General features: G+C 52.4%; 1 protein-coding gene across 5 annotated transcripts in view; it reads right to left on the bottom strand.

The window, feature by feature from the left end:
- The window catches only part of SSBP4 (single stranded DNA binding protein 4), a 48,408-nt gene extending 38,110 nt beyond the window's left edge, over positions 1 to 10,298 (bottom strand). For 2 of the 5 annotated variants that reach the window (XM_036741598.1, XM_036741601.1), the window contains exons 1-4: positions 10,041 to 10,288; positions 892 to 964; positions 408 to 469; positions 36 to 120 (exon numbers count right to left, since the gene is read on the bottom strand). In XM_036741598.1, coding sequence (XP_036597493.1) covers positions 36 to 120; positions 408 to 469; positions 892 to 964; positions 10,041 to 10,099 — 279 coding nt within the window. In that variant the 5' untranslated portion in view covers positions 10,100 to 10,288. Of the gene's footprint in view, positions 1 to 35; positions 121 to 407; positions 470 to 891; positions 965 to 10,040 lie in introns of all 5 variants that reach the window. The other 3 variants (XM_036741599.1, XM_036741602.1, XM_036741600.1) reach the window with 2 other exon arrangements.
- Positions 10,299 to 16,018: the final 5,720 nt, after the last annotated feature.

Below are 16,018 nucleotides of genomic sequence, written 5' to 3'. Positions count from 1 at the left end.
CCCCAGATCTGGCCCTGAAGAGGGCAGGGACTCACGTAGTCATGAAAAGCCTTGGCCTCACTAGAATGCTCACAGGTCTCTCTTCGGTCAGGGGCCGCACAGTACAGGTCCCAGAATACACTGTTGGGGAAAGGAAATGTTTAGGAAGACTTTGAGGCACAGGGTCCCTGCCTTATCCTCTTGTCCTCAGACCCCTCACCCCAGCCAATCTCTCCCCACCCATCACTCCTCCCTGGAGTACCCTTGCCCCACTGGACCCCACTCACCCCAACGCCATCCCTCCCTTCCCATCATTCTTTTCTAACCTTGGAGGCTCCTCCCCATTCCCTTATCCCAGAGCCTCTGCCCCTTCCCCCATCGCTCCTCCCTGAACAGTCTTGCCTCAATGGGGCCCCCCAATGACTTACCACCACCAGGAGTGCAGAAACCCTGGGGGCTCCCCCAACGTAATATTCTTCTCCCACCGGATCTGCCAGAGCCAGAAGCAGGTTAGGAAGAGAGAGACCCTGCCCACCCCTTCCCCATGTCATCCCCCCAAAACAAAAAAAAACCCTACCTGGCTTCCTTCCCCTCCCCCCACTTTAGAAATCCTGGCTCTCTCATCTCCCTGGGTTCCCCAACTCTGCACCGCCCCCCCCATTCCTCATAGTTCCTTAATTCTAAATCATGGGCCTAAAGAGCAGCAATTAGCCAGGGTTAGTCATTCAGTCCCAGCCATCTCAGCCCCCTCAGCGCTTTCAGGCCCCCCCCCCCAACCAGTCTCAGTTAAAACAGAGCCAAGGAACCTGGGAGAGAAAGGGGTGGGGGTAGGTGAAAGGAGAGCAGGGAAGAAGAGGGAAGGGGGGAGCTGAGCAGGAGTGGGCGGCCCTGCCTCAGCCAGCTGGTTCTCACCTCCGACAGGAAGGTCTGGGCTGACTTCTGGGCTCCCACATGAAGCAGATATTCATATACATAGAGCGCCAACCTACACAGAGAGGGCCAGGCTCAGGGCATGGGGGGAAATGCCCCGGAGCCGGGTACGTGGGGATCTATCCATCAGAAGACTAGCCGTTCTGTACATGCCCATCCCCAAGCGGACAGGAAGCCCATTGAGGGGAGAGACTTTGGATTCACGACCACCACAGAGCCAGAGATGGAAGGGACCCCCCCCCCCCTACGCACACTTTATAGAGGAGGAAACTGAAGGGCAAGAAGAATCAAAGGCAGGATTCAAAGCCAGGTCCTCCGACCACCTTTCACTGAACCCGTGAGTTAAGTCAACAAGCATTTAACATGTGCCAGGCCCGGCAGTGTTAATCATGAAAATGCAAAGAAATCCCCAAACAGCAAGGTCCTACAGAAGCTGACAATCTAACGTGGGAGACCATGCCTAAGTAACCAGGCAGAATACAAGATACACCAACCAATAAACATTCATTAAGTACCTACTAAGTGTCAGGCCCTGTGCTAAGTGCCCGGGATACAAAAGGAGGCAAAAGACATTCCCTGCCCTCAAGGAGCTCACAATTTAATGGACACAACATGCAAACAAGCTACACACCAGATGAAGAGGAAACAGTTAACAGAGAGAAGGCACTGGACTGAAGAGGGGCTGGGGAAGGCTTCCTGTAAAAGAGGGGATGTTAGGTGAGATTTAAAGGAAGGCTGGGAAGCCTGGAGGCAGAGATGAGGGAGAGCATGGCGCATGGCCTGAGAGAATGCCCCGAGCTGAGACGGAGGCAGGGTCACTGGTCGGTCCAAAGAGTTCACAGTGGAGAGGCAGAGGGGGCTAGGCTATGAAGATGAAAGGCTTTGAGTACCAAACAGGATTTTGTATTTGATCCTGGAGGCAATAGGGAGCCACTGGAGTTTATTGAGTGAAGGGGTGGCATAGTCAAACCTATGCTTTAGGAAAATCACTTCAGGGGCTGAATCATGGATTGGACTCTGAATCGGTCTCTTGCAGCAGTCTAGGAGTGAAGTGATGAGGCCCTGCACCCAAGGGGTGGCAGGGTAAAGGCACTGGCAGTTGGGGGGCTGGGAAAGGCCTGCTGAAAATGGGATCTCAGCTGACACCTGGAGAAAACCAGAGACGCTCCTAGGGGGAGGGGAGGAGGGAGAAGATTCCAGGAATGAGGGACAGCTGGTACAAAAGGTCCAGTGCTGGGGGGGCAGGGGGACGACTGGGAATAGCCTCTTGCTAAAAATGGCCTGGAACTGAGTCTCAAAGGAAGCCAGGGTCCATGCTAAGGGGCTCCTCCTCTTGTCCTTCCTCTGCAGCACCTGACATCAATTAGGGAGAGCACCCTAAATCAGGAGGGGCAGCCCTGGCCTGCCAGCTAAGAGACTCTGGGGTCGATCAGTTCTGGGCAGAGCCAGGTTCTCCCTACGCACATCCCTACCTTCCTTCTCTGAGAGTCTCCGATTCCTCTCCACTATCTCCTTTCCCAATACTTACAGATGTACACTTGTCTCCCCTAGCTCAGGAAGCCCTTCCTAGAACAGGCACAAGCCACCTGTGTGACCCTGGACAGGTCATCCCTCTTCTCTGGCCCTCAGTTCCTTATCTGTAAGATGAAGGGGTGGGCTAGACCACCTCTAAGTCCCTTCCAAATCTAATGATCTTGTGCTTTTATTAACCCATGATCCCAGGCTCTCTTCCCCTTTCATGCTTCCATCCTTCGTCTTCCTGGGCCAGCTTCCTTTTTCTCCTTCTTTATTCCCTTCTTGAACCATATTAGTCATGTTGTAAACAAACAAACAAAAAGCTACACACACACACACACACACACACACAAAATCCCTCAATAAAAATAAAATTTAAAAGGATGCTTCAATCTGCACTCTGACTCCATCAGTCCTCTCTCTGGAGGTGGATAGCATTTTTCATCATGGGTCCTTTAGAATTGTCTTGGTTCATTGTATTTCGGAGAATACCTACGCCATTCACAGCTGATCACCCTTACAATGTTGCTGTTACTGTGTGCAATGTTCTTCTGGTTCTGCTGACTTCACTTTGTATCAGGTCATGTAAGTCTTCCTGGGTTTTTCGGAACCCACCCCCCTTATCATTTTTTACAGCACAATAGTATTCCATCACAGTCATATACCAGAACTCGTTTAGCCATCCCCTCAGTTTCCAATTCTTAGCCACCACATAAAGAGCTGCTATAAATATTTTTGTAAATGTGGTTCCTTTTGCCTTTTCTTTGATCTATTTGGGATACAAACCTAGTAGTGGTGTTGCTGGGTCCAAGGATATGCACCATTTTATAGCTCTTTGGGCATAGTTCTCCAGAATGTTCTCCAGGAGGGTTGGAGCAGTTCACAACTCCACCAATAATGCCTGACCCACTTCTAAAAGGAACAGTCTACATTTGCTCACGACCATTCATTCATCCATTCATTCATTCCTCAGTCCCTCACCATCTGACTTTTGTTACCACTGATCTCAAGCTGCCATCTCCAAGGTCACCATGGATCTATATCTCTTCTTAGGTGGCATCCTCTGTAACCTTTTAGCACCTCTACTGGGGCACATTGCCCCAACCCTCCCCCCTGGATGCTCTCCTCTGTTGCCTTCAGTGACACTGCTCTGGTTCATTCTTCTCCCAGCTGTTAGATTGCTCCTCTATAGCATCTTCTCTCACAGTGAACCTTCCCAAGACTTAGCCAGCAGCCAAATTCTCGCTTTTCTCCTCTATACTCACACATATATTCTCTCTCTCTCTCTTTCTCCTCTCTTTCTCTCATTCCCTCCCTCCTTCCTTCCCTCCCTCTCTTCTCTCTCTCCCTCCTTCCCTCCCTCTCCCTCCTTCCTTCCCCTCTCTCTCTTTCCTCCACTCTCTCTCTTTTCCTTTCCCTCTTCCTTCACTTCCTGAAATTGATTCCATTCACCCTCAGAGTGCCAGCTCTTTCTTTTATGCAGGTGATTCTCCAATCTGTATCTCATTCATTCATCCATTTAGTCATTAACATTTATTAAGCACCTACAGTATACAGAGCACCTGGTTGAGCCATGGAGGACATGCAATATTCAGAAAAGACAAGATTTCTGCCTCACTAGGGAACTCACAGTCTAGTAAGAAGAGAAGTCAATAACAGTATACTGCATTACCAAATAATTGTATCAGAGAGGGCTTAAATCAGAATCTGCAGGCTCAGGGCCACATGTGTCCTGCTAGGCCCTCCTTTGAGGACTTACTGGGTCACATGTGGCCTCTAGGAAACAGGTTCCCCACCCCTGGAAATGAAAGTCTGAGAGGGAAGCTGTTATCAAGATGAAAGGGTGAAGATCTGGAGAGGCTTCTAAGAGGTGGTATAAAGTATCTTGTACACAGTAGGTGCTTAATAAATGTGGCTGAACTGATGGGTTGTGGAAGGAGAGGGTGAACATCTCAGGCAAAGCTAACATCCTGAGCAAAGGTATAGAGGCTGGAGAACACTATTCAAGAAACAGAGATTTGTCCATTTGAGTTGACTGCAGAATGCATACATAGGAGTGATGTGAAGTCAAGCTGGAAAGGTAGGGTGGGAGCCAGTTGTGCAGGGCTTTGTATGCCAGGCAGAGAACTTTCTCATTCATTCATTCATTCATTCAAGAGATGTTCACTAAGTACCTATTATATGTTAGGAAATATGAAGTATATATACCAAGTTAGGATGGTCCTAACTTCTCTCTTGCTAACCGTACTCCATCTCCACTTAGGATGTTCAAATAGCATCAGTCTGATTGTGTTCAACACAGAATTCATTATCTTTCCCCCAAAACTTACTCCTCCTTGGGCCTCAGTGTTCTCATCTGTAAAATGGGGGGGGAGAAGTAGATGGCCCCTGAGGTTCATCCAAGCCCAGTGCTAGGATTCTGGGTCCCCCACTGAAAAGGGTCAGCCTAGACAGGGGGCATTTCCAAGTGATACCAACATGAGTGCCTGGCTGCAGCAAGAAGTGGGCCAGGGTGGTGGGATGAAGGATCCTTGAAGGCCATCTACTCTACTCTGACTCTTCCTTTTACATATGAGGAAACTAAGACCAAGAGAATTCCCAGGATCAAGGGAGTAAATCAGGGGATGGGGATTCCGAGTCAGGTCCTGGGATGCCACCAGAGTGGGGGACCTTAAAGAAAAATGGTATTTTTATTAAATCAAAATGTAGATGAATTTATAATAATGGCCCACATTTACATGGCACTTTATGGTTTACAAATGCTTTCCACCCAATATTCCTGCAAGGTGGGTATTTTGCCCATTTGACAGGCTCAGGCAGGGCAGTGACTTTATTTGAAGGCACACGCCTGGTCTTAACATCAGACCCAGGTCTCCAGGCTCCAATTTCCACTAGACAACGGTCAACTTGAAATATCCCACTGAGAAGTTGAAGCATATCCCAGTATCATTTAGTGTTTGCAAAGCCTCCTCAAGTCCCTCTGAGCCCAGACATGCCTGCTCTGGAACCTAAAAAGACTTCACCGGCCATGATCATTGCCTCCATGTATGTGAAGGGCCATCATAGGTCCCACAGATGGGTCACGATCATTGCCTCCATGTACGTGAAGGGCCATCATGGGTCCTGCAGACAGGTCATGATCATTGCTTCCACATATATAAAGGGCCATCATGGGGCACAAAGATTCAACTGATTCTGCAGAATCTCCAGGAGAATGCAGGAGAAGGGTAAGAGGTGGATGTCAGCTTCCCCGAAGACCTAAAGGATCAAATCATCTTTGCTATCATCCCAAGGACTCTGTCAACCTACTTTCCCATGGCCTCATTTGCCATCCTGAAACTTTCTGGACCTTCACTGGACATGACTTCCCTACCTGCCTTGTCTTCTCCATTAGAACATAAGCTCCATGAGGGCAGGGATGGTCTTTTCTTTTCACCAATCCATCCTCCACTCAGCCATCAAAGAGAATCTCCCAAAGTGAAGGTCTGACCATGTTGCCACCCCATTTTTTTCAACCAACTCCAGTGGTTCCCTATTGCCTCCAGGATCAGACATAAAATCCTCTATTTGGTTTATGAAGCCCTCTGTCACCTGGCCCCTTCCTACCTTTCCAGTCTTCTTACACCTTATACCCTTGCATGCACTCTACAATCCAGTGACACTGGCTTCCTGGCTGTTCCTCTCACAAGACCCTCCATCTCCAGACTCTGGGCATTTTCACTGCTGTCCTTATTCCTGGAATTCTCTCCCTTCTTGTCTTCAACCCCTGGCTTCCTTCAAGTCTCAATTAAATTCCACCTTTTGCAAGAAGCCTTTTTAGATCCCCCTTAGTGCTAGTATCTTCCCTCTGAGATTCTCTCCAATGTCTTCTGTACATATCTCGTATACATGTGGTTGTGTGCATATTGTCTTCTCCACTAGAATGTGATCTCCTTGAAGGAAGGCACTGTTTTTCTCATTCTCTGTCTCCTCAGTGAATGCCACATCATTCATTCCTTCATTCATTCATTCATGGCTGAAAGGAATCTTATACATCATGTGATCTAACCCACTTATTTTGTAGATAGGGAAACTGAGGTCCCCATAGGTTAAGTGGTTTATCCAAGGCAACAACGGCGGAAGCATGATTTGAACACTGCTCCTCTGAAACTCAAACCCATGCTTTTCACATCATGCTAGGTTGCTTTACGGACAACCTTCCTAACAATTAGAGCTACCCGAGTAAAATGGATTGCCTTGAGAGGTACTGAGTTTCCATATCATTAGAAGTCTTCAAGTAGAAACTCGAAGATGATTTATGGGAGGATGCTAAAGAGGCTATTCCTGTTCTGGCAAGAGTTGGAACTGGGTGTCCCCTGGTGTCACTTCCAAGTCAGATTCTATAAGCCTAGGTTCTCCTGGACTGGACAGGGGATGAAGGAAAATGGGAAGTCCTGTGGAAACCTAATGCTGGAGGATAAAGAAGGCTCAGAAAAGCTGAGGAAGTCTTGGGGGTAAAGTAGGAGCTCCATGGAGTAGGGGCCTCAGAAGCAGGCACCCCCAAACTGAGCCAAAAGGCAGGAGGAGGTAGAAGGGGCCCATCTCCTCCCCAACAGCCTTGGGGTACAGTATCATAGCGTGCCACTAACCCTTTACTTGGCTAGACCATAGGGCAATTAACAAAGATCAGATTGAAAAAAATAGCCTCAATAAATAGTCCAAGGTCAGCTTTGAAGGTCTCCAGTGAGTACCTACCCAAGGATGTTTCTACATTTCTTTCAATGACTTGGATAAGGTCATAGGTGGCATGCCATCTTTCAGCCTAGGCATTAGCATACTCATCAAATTTTCAGGTGATATAAGGCTGGGAGGGCTGGCTAGCTAACACACAGGATGCCAGAATGAGGGTCAAAAAAGACCTTAACAAGCTAGGACCCTGGGCTGAATCAAATACAGGACCCAATAGGGAGAAATATCAGATTGAAAAAAGACTGGTGGGGGAGGCCTGGCTAGGCAGCAAAGATCTGGGGGTTTTAGTGGTCTGCAAGCTTGGTAGGCACCAACAGTGGGTAACAGGGCAGCCAAAAAAACGAATGAAATCTGGGGCTGGCTGCAGAGCTTCCAGGAATAAGGAGGTGATGGGGCCTCTGCATTATGCCCCAGTCACACCACATGTGGAGCAGTGTGCTCAGTTGAAGGTGTGGCATTTAAGGAAGGACATGATTAAAGTGTCAAGGAGAGGGCAAGCAGGATGGTGAAGGCCCTTGAACCCGAGACACAGAAGGATCGTTGGAAGGAACTAAGGTTTAACTAGGAAAAGCAAAAACTCAAAGTGGGCAGGACAGCTGCCTTTGAAAGGCTATTACATAGAGAAGGGATGCACCTGGTTCTGGGATGACAATTATAGCTACCCCACCCCCCATTTTTACAGATTTCCTAATATGTAAAATGAGGGGGCTGGACTCAGTGATGTCTAAGGTGCCTCCCAGCTCTGACATTCTCCCTTCTAGGTTCTGAGGGTCCTCCTCTCAGCTATGACAGTCTAGGTTCTCAGCCATAAAAGCCTTAGGCCCATAGAATCTAAAGGCCCTCCCCAGCCGGGACATTCTGGACTAAGAGCCTTACCTCCCCAGCTCTGACATTCTATTCTACCTTGTCTGTTCCAAGGGATGTTAGGGCTTTCTCGGCTCTAACCTTCTAAGTCAGTGAGCTGCCACCCCAAACCCAGGCGGTCAAGAGCTAAGCTATAATAACAAGCCTCTGCCAGAAGGCCACGCCTGCTGTGGCAGTAGGAAGAAGGGAGGCCACTGAGGTGGGGTTGGAGGAAGCCTATGTGTGTATGGGGTAGTGGAGAGGGGGGGAATTGCGGGGGAGGGGACTCTTGGGAAACCAAAGCCTGATAGAATGGGCTTTCAGCCTTGTATCTCTTCTCCATGTTTGGCCCCAACAGGGGAGGGGGAGGCCGGGGACCCTGGGTCTTACCCAGAAGCCCTAGCGATGGAGGAGGGTCCCACTGGCCCCAGAGCCCCGACTTGGGTCCGGCAGCACTGGTCTCTGCTGCAGCGGCCTTGAACGCTGGAAGCCACCTCCTGCTCCAGGTCCCTCTTTCTGCCCCCCGGGCAGCCAAGTCCCGCCTACCCCCCAAAGTCCCCAAGTTTCCGGCTCCTCCAGCCCCCGACCCCGCCCTGACCCCAGCCCAGGCCAGTCCCCAGGGAGGCCCCAGGCCCCGCCCGGCAGCGGAGTCTGGAGCTCCTCCCCGTCGCCAGGAGTGGGAGGGGGCCAGAGGACAGACGGACAGGTGGCCGCGGGGCGGGGCCGCCGGTGGAGGGGGCGTGACTGCCCCAGGGGCCCAGAGGGGCCACCACTTAGCCAGCAACTTTCCTGGGAGCTCCTAGTGCTTTGGGCAGCAGGAGGGCGGGGACGGCGTAGGAATCTTGGGGTCCTAGGGTCCTGGAGCTGGGGTTACCAGTCTAAGCTCAGTGATCCGCTACTGCCGGGAAGGAGGGATGGGGACGGTCCCATCCAGGCCACCGCCTCCTTCCCCTCGGCGGCCTTCTAACCCTTCCGGGCCCAGGCTGCCTTGAGGTTCCCCAGGATTTCCAGGGGGTTGTTCCAGCCTAGATCAGTGGGTGGACAGACAGCAAAGCAACCCAGAGGGGAACTTTCCGGCAGCCGAACCCCTACCTTCCACTGCAGCCTGGGGACCTCCAGCTCCGGGCCCCTAGTCCTCCACTGCCGCAGCCTGGGCCCCTAGGTCCTGGGGCTCCCAGCCTGGAGAGTCCTAGCCCTGGCCCCCGCCCCAATTCCTACCCTTCTCGCTCTAACTGGCTCCGGTCCGACCTCTTCCCACTGTCCGCCCCCGGCCAGGGGCCGCCAACTTCGCCGCGGCTCTAGTCCCAAACTTTTCCCTGGTGCCCCCCTGACTCCCGCCAGCCTGGCCCCGGGGCTCGAGTGCAAGCCTCCCCCCAGCTCCGGCTGGCACTGACGGCGGTCTCAGGGCTGGAGCCAGGGCTCGCTAGGGCGGCCCGGCCCAGCCCAGCCCAGCCCCACCGCGCGGCGCCCAGCGAAAACTTTAAAGGCGGCGGCGAGTTAGTACGTGGGGGACCGACGGGGGGGGGAACCGGGGACCGGGATGGGATCCTGCCACTTGCCCCACTCCGGGGGCTGCCCTGTGTCCGACGTCCCCTGAGATGGCCCGCAATCTGGACCCCGCGCAGAACGAGGACTCCGGCCCCCCAACTCGGCAGCTCCCCGGCTCCTCCAGCCTCGCTCTCCCCGGCCAGGATCAGCCGCCTCGAAGCGCTCGTCGCTCCCCGCGACCGCCTCGGCTCTACTCTCGCGCCCGCGCCCCAAGGCCGAGGACCCCGTGTCCCTGTCCCTCCTGTGCGCCCCGGCCCCGCGCTCCCTTGCGAGCCCCGCGCGCCCTGGCTCCGCGCTCCCCTCCATCCCCTCTCCGGCGGCTCCGCACTCCCTTCGGCTCCCCCGGAGACCCCGCCTGCACGGCGGTCCCCGGCTCCCCCGCTTTCCCGCGGCCCCGCGTGCCCCCCTCCCCCCGCATTCGCAGCGGCCCCCGCGCGCCCCGCGCTCCCAGGGACTCCCCAGCCGCCCGGCTCCGGCGCCGGCGCCGCCGCACTTACTTTTCCCGAGCCTGGCTGTCGGAGGGGACGGCAGAGCCCTTTCCTCCCTTGGCGTACATGCTGCTTGTTTCTCTTTCAGACTTTTTCCCCTACTCCACACCTGTCAAAGAAAGGAGCCTGCCGAGGTCTCCATCTCCATAGCTACCCCCCCGCCCCCTTTAGTTTTACATCCCGGAGCTTTGGACAGAAATCAGGTACATTTTCCACGCGGGGGGAACTTGAAACGGTCGCGGCGGCTCCAGCTTCAGCTCCGGCTTTGGGTTTTTTTTTTTTTTTTTTTGGTCCGGCTGTTCCAGGAATCGCGCGCTGCTCCCCCAGCTCCGCTCAGCCTCCTCTCCCTCCCTCTCCAGGCTCAGCTCTTAAAAGGGCGATGGCGCCAGGCTAGAGAGACCGCTGCGGCGGAGGGGAGAGGGTCTCTCCTCCCCTTCCCTCCCCTAGCTCCTCCCGCTCCTCAATGCACACACTAACTCACATTCTGACACCCACGGCTCTGGGGTCCTCACACACCCGATCACACTAGTGCACCCACGCTTCCCCCTCCCACCTCTCATCTCTCACATCGGTGGGATTTGCACACCTAATGCCTGTCCCACACCTGGCTTTTTTCTCCCCTACACACACACACACACACACACACACACACACACACACACCCTGGTACTCAGGAGAGGAGACACAGACAGACACACACACACACACACATGCCCCCTGGTACTCAGAGCTCCTCTCCTGCCTTGATGGGTACCACCGCTGACACACTTACAGCTCACCCCCAGGGTCACGCAGCTACACTCACACCCTTTCACACACGCTGCCCAGCGTAGTGCCATGGAGGGCAGACTCTCACCCACCTTCACAAACCCAGTCACAACCCAAAATCTCATTTGGTCGCAATTTATTTCAACATTTATTAAGCCCCTACTGTGGTTAAGGAACTGCTCTGGAGAACGGAGAGAATTTGACAAGAGATTTACTCACAAAAATCACACAGACACACACGTGTGTGCACGCAAGGTCACATAGACTCATCACACGCATAGGGAGGTCGCCTCTCTGCTCTCACCCTCTTGGGAGGGGTGCTCCCTGATTCTCAGCGCCCCCCTCCCTCTGCGCTGAGGTTTTACGGTCGCTGGGAGCTGAGGGCCTGGGGTGGGTGTACGCCCCTCCCTCCGCCCCACCTCCGCCCCCTGGGCCCCCTGTTTCCTTCCCTCTTTCCCCCTTTAAAGCTGCCCCGGGGCGCCTGGGAGGGGAGTTCTCAGAGAACTCTTTTGGCAGGCTGGGTTCCCAGAGCTCCCAGGCTGAGGGTGGGGGCAGTGATGGTGGGGGGGTGCTTGCTTCCCCTCTCCTCCCTCCCCCCTCCCTCTTCTCTGCTCGTTGTTCCTGGCCAGCCCAGGCTAGGGACTCCCTCCCCCTTAAGCATCCACCTACAGAATCCTGCGGGTCTTCAAGCCGGTGCTCCCTTATCTACCCCAACATCCACCCACCATCGGGAGAGGTCCAGGCACCTCCTGGGCACCCAGCTCCTCTGCCGTGGGTGACTGGTGTCAGAAAATAGTCCTAACGGTCACTGACATTTGTCTAGCTTCTTACATTCTCTGATGTGACCCTGACAACTATCACAGGTATTGTTATAAATCCCATTTGGATAAGAAAGCTGAAGTCCCGAGTCCCGCTGACAGAAGGCATAGAGAAAGTTAATGAGTCAGAATTCAAATTCAGCTTTCTTCCCCCAAGCCCACTCTCTTGTATCCTACAATGTGGGAAGTTATGATTGGCTGCTGTTTGTGGTTGTCCATGTGGCTGTGTGTATAGTTGTGTGTGTGGATGTTTCTCTGCCCAACGTTGTGGATGTGGTTGTAAAAGTAGAAAGTCTGAGGCTCTATGGGCCTGGGTGCTTGAATGCTCTAGGCAACGAGCTGGTTCAGGTGTTGGCTTTGGATGTAGGAAACCCTGAAATTCCAACCTTGCTTTGGATACTTCCTTGCTGTGAGAGTTGACCTCTTTGCCTCAGTTCCTTCAGCGGTAAAGTGAGGACAATGATAGTCCCTGCCTCACAGACCTAGTTTCCAGCCCTGCCTGTCACATTTATTCCCTGTGTGACTCTGGACAAGTAACAACCACTGTCTCAGTTTCCCCATCTGTACAATACCTTGTGGGGTTTAGACTGTAAGGCTTGACTGAAGTAGTGATGGAGGGCTTTGCACATTTTAAGTTATGATGCTAAGATCCTTGAGGACAGGGACTCTGTCTTACTGCTCTGTTATACAGTAGATGCTGGAGCCTGGCTGGCAGGAAAGCCCCCTGGACTGGAAGTCTGGGTCTCATAGGACCACACACTAGTTGAGTTGGGGCCAGTAGATTCTCTGCTCTGGGCCCATCTGTAAAAGAAGGCTTTGGACTGGATGATTCCTAAGGTTCCTTCCTAGCTAAGAGTCTAAAACAGCCATCCCTGTCTGGTCCTCTTCCTGTCTGGCAGCTGTTGCTTCACCCCACCCCCACCCCCACCCCCACCCCTCACCCTTTCCTGACCAAGATCTGTATAGGGGAAGGAGCTGGGGACTTGCAGGTCTTTTTTTCTCTTGAAAGATTGAGGTTCAAACCTGTCACTAGCTTGGGGACCCTGAGTCAGTCCTGGCCCCTTTCTGTGCCTCAGTTTCCACAACTGGAAAACAAAGAGGGATGATGATAATTCTGACCTGGCCTCCCTCGTGAGGTCGTTGTGAGGACCAAAGGATGAGATCCACTTCAAATGCTTAATAATGATAAATCTCTAACTCTTTCCCTGTTTCCTCATCCTAGCTTGTTTTACCAGGGTGCCCTGGTGAGCCCCCGAGGATTAACAGAAGTGACCTCAGGATAGTCCTGCCACGGGTGAAATTATAATAACATTTATATAGCCCTTTAAAATTGCAAAATTCTTTATAGTATCTTATTTGAACTTCACAGGGTGTGTGTGTGTAGATGGGGCACAGGGACGTATTATTACTCTTCATTTTACAGATGACAAAATCAAGGCTCAGAGAGGATAGATGACTTGCCCAGGGTCACACAAAGTTCCTAAGGCAAGCTTTGACATGCCTTGTCTTCCTGATTCCCAAGACCATAAGCCATGGTATCTCCAAGGCTGAAATAGCTTAGACTCAGCGTTTCGTCACAACAACCTTCTGAGGTGGGAAAGTGCCAAGGTGCTGGTTGACCCCACTTAACAGGTAAGGAAAGTGAGGCCCAAAAGCTTGCCTGAGATTATACCACAAGTTAAGGGACAGGGTCTGGGTGTGAATCCTGCTTTGCTGACTTCAAATCCAAGGCTCTTGATGCCCCAGTGGCCTTGTTCTTTCTCCACAGATTGGGCTTAGTCACCTTGAGGATCAGGAGCTGGGTGAATTCAGCTCAAATCCAGCACTCAGTCAGCAATCAGAGCTAACCAGAAGAGACAGAGGTTGCCTTGGGAGGTAGTGAGCTCCCCATAGCTGCAGGCTTTACAACAGAAGCTGAAAAATCCCTTCTGCGGAATGTTAAGGAAAGCTTCTCCTCCCCCAATGGCCTTGGGCTGCCTTGAGGCCCATCCATTCCACTGTCCAGAGTCCAGTAGCGAGAAGGCCACCCCTGGTCCAGGCTCTGCTCAGCTGCCTGCTGGCCTCAAAGCCCCCCAGTATCCCTTCCCACTTGGAGACTGTAGCTGATTCCGATAAGAAAACCAGGCCCACTGGGTCCAAGGAGCCAATGTCTCACCTCTAGAAAGCTGCCCATCTGGGCCTTGACTCCAGATTTGGCCTGCTGACCTCAGGTCATATGAAATACCCAGCCACAGTCACTGACACAACAGACTCAAGCCTCTTCAGTGGCCTGGTTGGGGTGGAAGAGGAGACTTTGTGCTTCTGCAAAGAGTTGTATTTTCTTGTCTTTGTGCGTGTCCTCTCCAAAGTAGAATCTAAGCTTCTTGAGGGCAGGGACTATTTTCTTACCGTTGTTCCAGTGGCCTGGTAAATACTTGTTGGACTGGATCAGTGGTGGGATTCAAGTGAATTAGCAACCAGTTCTCCCCTGGGTTTGTGGAACTCAACCTAAAATTAGGTACTGGTTCTACCGAGCCAGTGCAAACCGGCTGAATCACAGCACTGGACTGGATTGAGTGAATAGGTCTGGCAGTCCATGGCTCCTGGGGGAGGGGGTTCCCATCCCTATGTGCATTGGAAAGACCAGACAGACCTGAGCGGGATCCCCATTGGAAAGGAAGGGAGCTCAAGGACCTTCGCCAATGGGAAAGAAGCCTGGCTCCCAAATCAAAGGCCCTGTCTCTGCTTTTTGCACTCGTGTGTTGGTGGGCAGGTGTCGTTGCCTCTCTGGGCCCCCATTTCCTTCCAGCTCTATCATCTTATGATCATTTTTTCCATTTTAGGGATGAAGAAACTAAACCAAGGGAAGTAGCCTGACTTAGCGGAGGCCATACGAATGGTAAATGACTGGGTTCAGGCTCCTGCCCAGTGTTCTCCCCACAGATCTAAGGGTCTGACCTTTCCTCCATCCGGTGTATGGAACAGGAGCCCCACTCAGGGACTGCCCGGGTCTGTCCCGCCCATTCAATCCAATCCAATGGGCACTTATTAGGCACCCACTGTGCCCCCGACAGAAGGGAGCCCTCAAGAAGCTTCCATTCTACTTTGGGGAATGACACGTACACAGATAAACAAATATGAAACGTAGATATGATCAACACAAAGTCATCTTCTCTTCCCTATCAGGATGCTAAAGGAGACTGAGTCAGTGGAGGCCTGGGTACAGATGGGGAGGGGGCAGGAAAGAACAGGAGAGACATGGAGCCCAAATCCTGTTCTCTTGTCCCCACCTATGGGCATCTATGAATGGGCGTTGGGGCCTCAGATTCCCCCTAGGCAAAATGAGGGGGTTAAATTAGATGATGACTAAGGTTCCTTCCAGCCCTAACACCTGTTCTAAGGGCCCTCCCAGCTCTGACCTTCTGTGTTCTAAGGGCCCTCCCAGCTCTGACATCCTGGGTTCTAAGGGCCCTCCCAGCTCTGACCTTCTATATTCTAAAGGCCCTCCCAGCCCTGACATCCTGTGTTCTAAGGGCCCTCCCAACTCAAAATCCTATAAAATCCTGGGCTTGTGGCCCCCACCTAGTAGCCTAGATAGAGGAGAGGTATGGGAGAGGTCCCCTCAACCTTCCCGGGCAATCACAGAAGATTCAAGACTCACAGCTTATGACGGAGAGAGAAGAGGTGAAAGTGTAGAGAGGGTCAGGTAGCACCTGCCTAAGAGAAGATGCTTGTGTCTGTGTGCCCAGCAGAAGGAATCTGTGACTGTGGGGAACTGAGTCTTTGTGGTTGGGATCATTTCTTTGCTCGTGCGCATGTGTGCGCTCGAGCACTTGTGTGTGTGTGTGTGTGTGTGTGTGTGTGTGTGTGTGTGTGAGAGAGAGAGAGAGAGAGAGAGAGAGAGAGAGAGAGTCAGTCTGTATATGGTATATATTTTCAGGTCTCAGAGTACAGGCTGGAAAGGGATGGATGTGAGTCTGTGTTGGCCTGTACTGGGGATCGAGTATATCTGGGCCTGGGCATGTTTATGCCTTGTACTCAGTGGGGTTGGGGACTTGTCTGTGTGTGTGTGTGTGTGTGTGTGTGTGTGTGTGTTGGGGTGCCTCTGGGTTGTGTAGCTGGTGCTGGAGAGAGAGAAAGAGGAGAGAAAGAAACAGAGAGAGAGATGAGAGAGAGGGAGGGGAGTATGTATGTGTGTGTATGTGTGTGTGTGTATGTGTGTTGGAGCCTGTTGCTATGGGGCTGTGTGTCTTTGTGTCACTGTGTGAGTCACTGCCTTTGCATCTGTGGCTGTCTCTGCTTCTGGGTGTGACTGTGTGTGTGTTTCTCTATCTGTGACCTGTCTCTTCCTCTGTACCTTTAACTGTGACTGTCTTGGCCTGAGTGTGTGACCCTGTGTCTCTGTGCATGATTCTGGTGTGT

Source organism: Trichosurus vulpecula, chromosome 1, assembly GCF_011100635.1.
Source record: "Trichosurus vulpecula isolate mTriVul1 chromosome 1, mTriVul1.pri, whole genome shotgun sequence".
Lineage (NCBI taxonomy): Eukaryota > Metazoa > Chordata > Mammalia > Diprotodontia > Phalangeridae > Trichosurus > Trichosurus vulpecula.
This window is presented reverse-complemented; position numbering and strand designations above follow the sequence as displayed.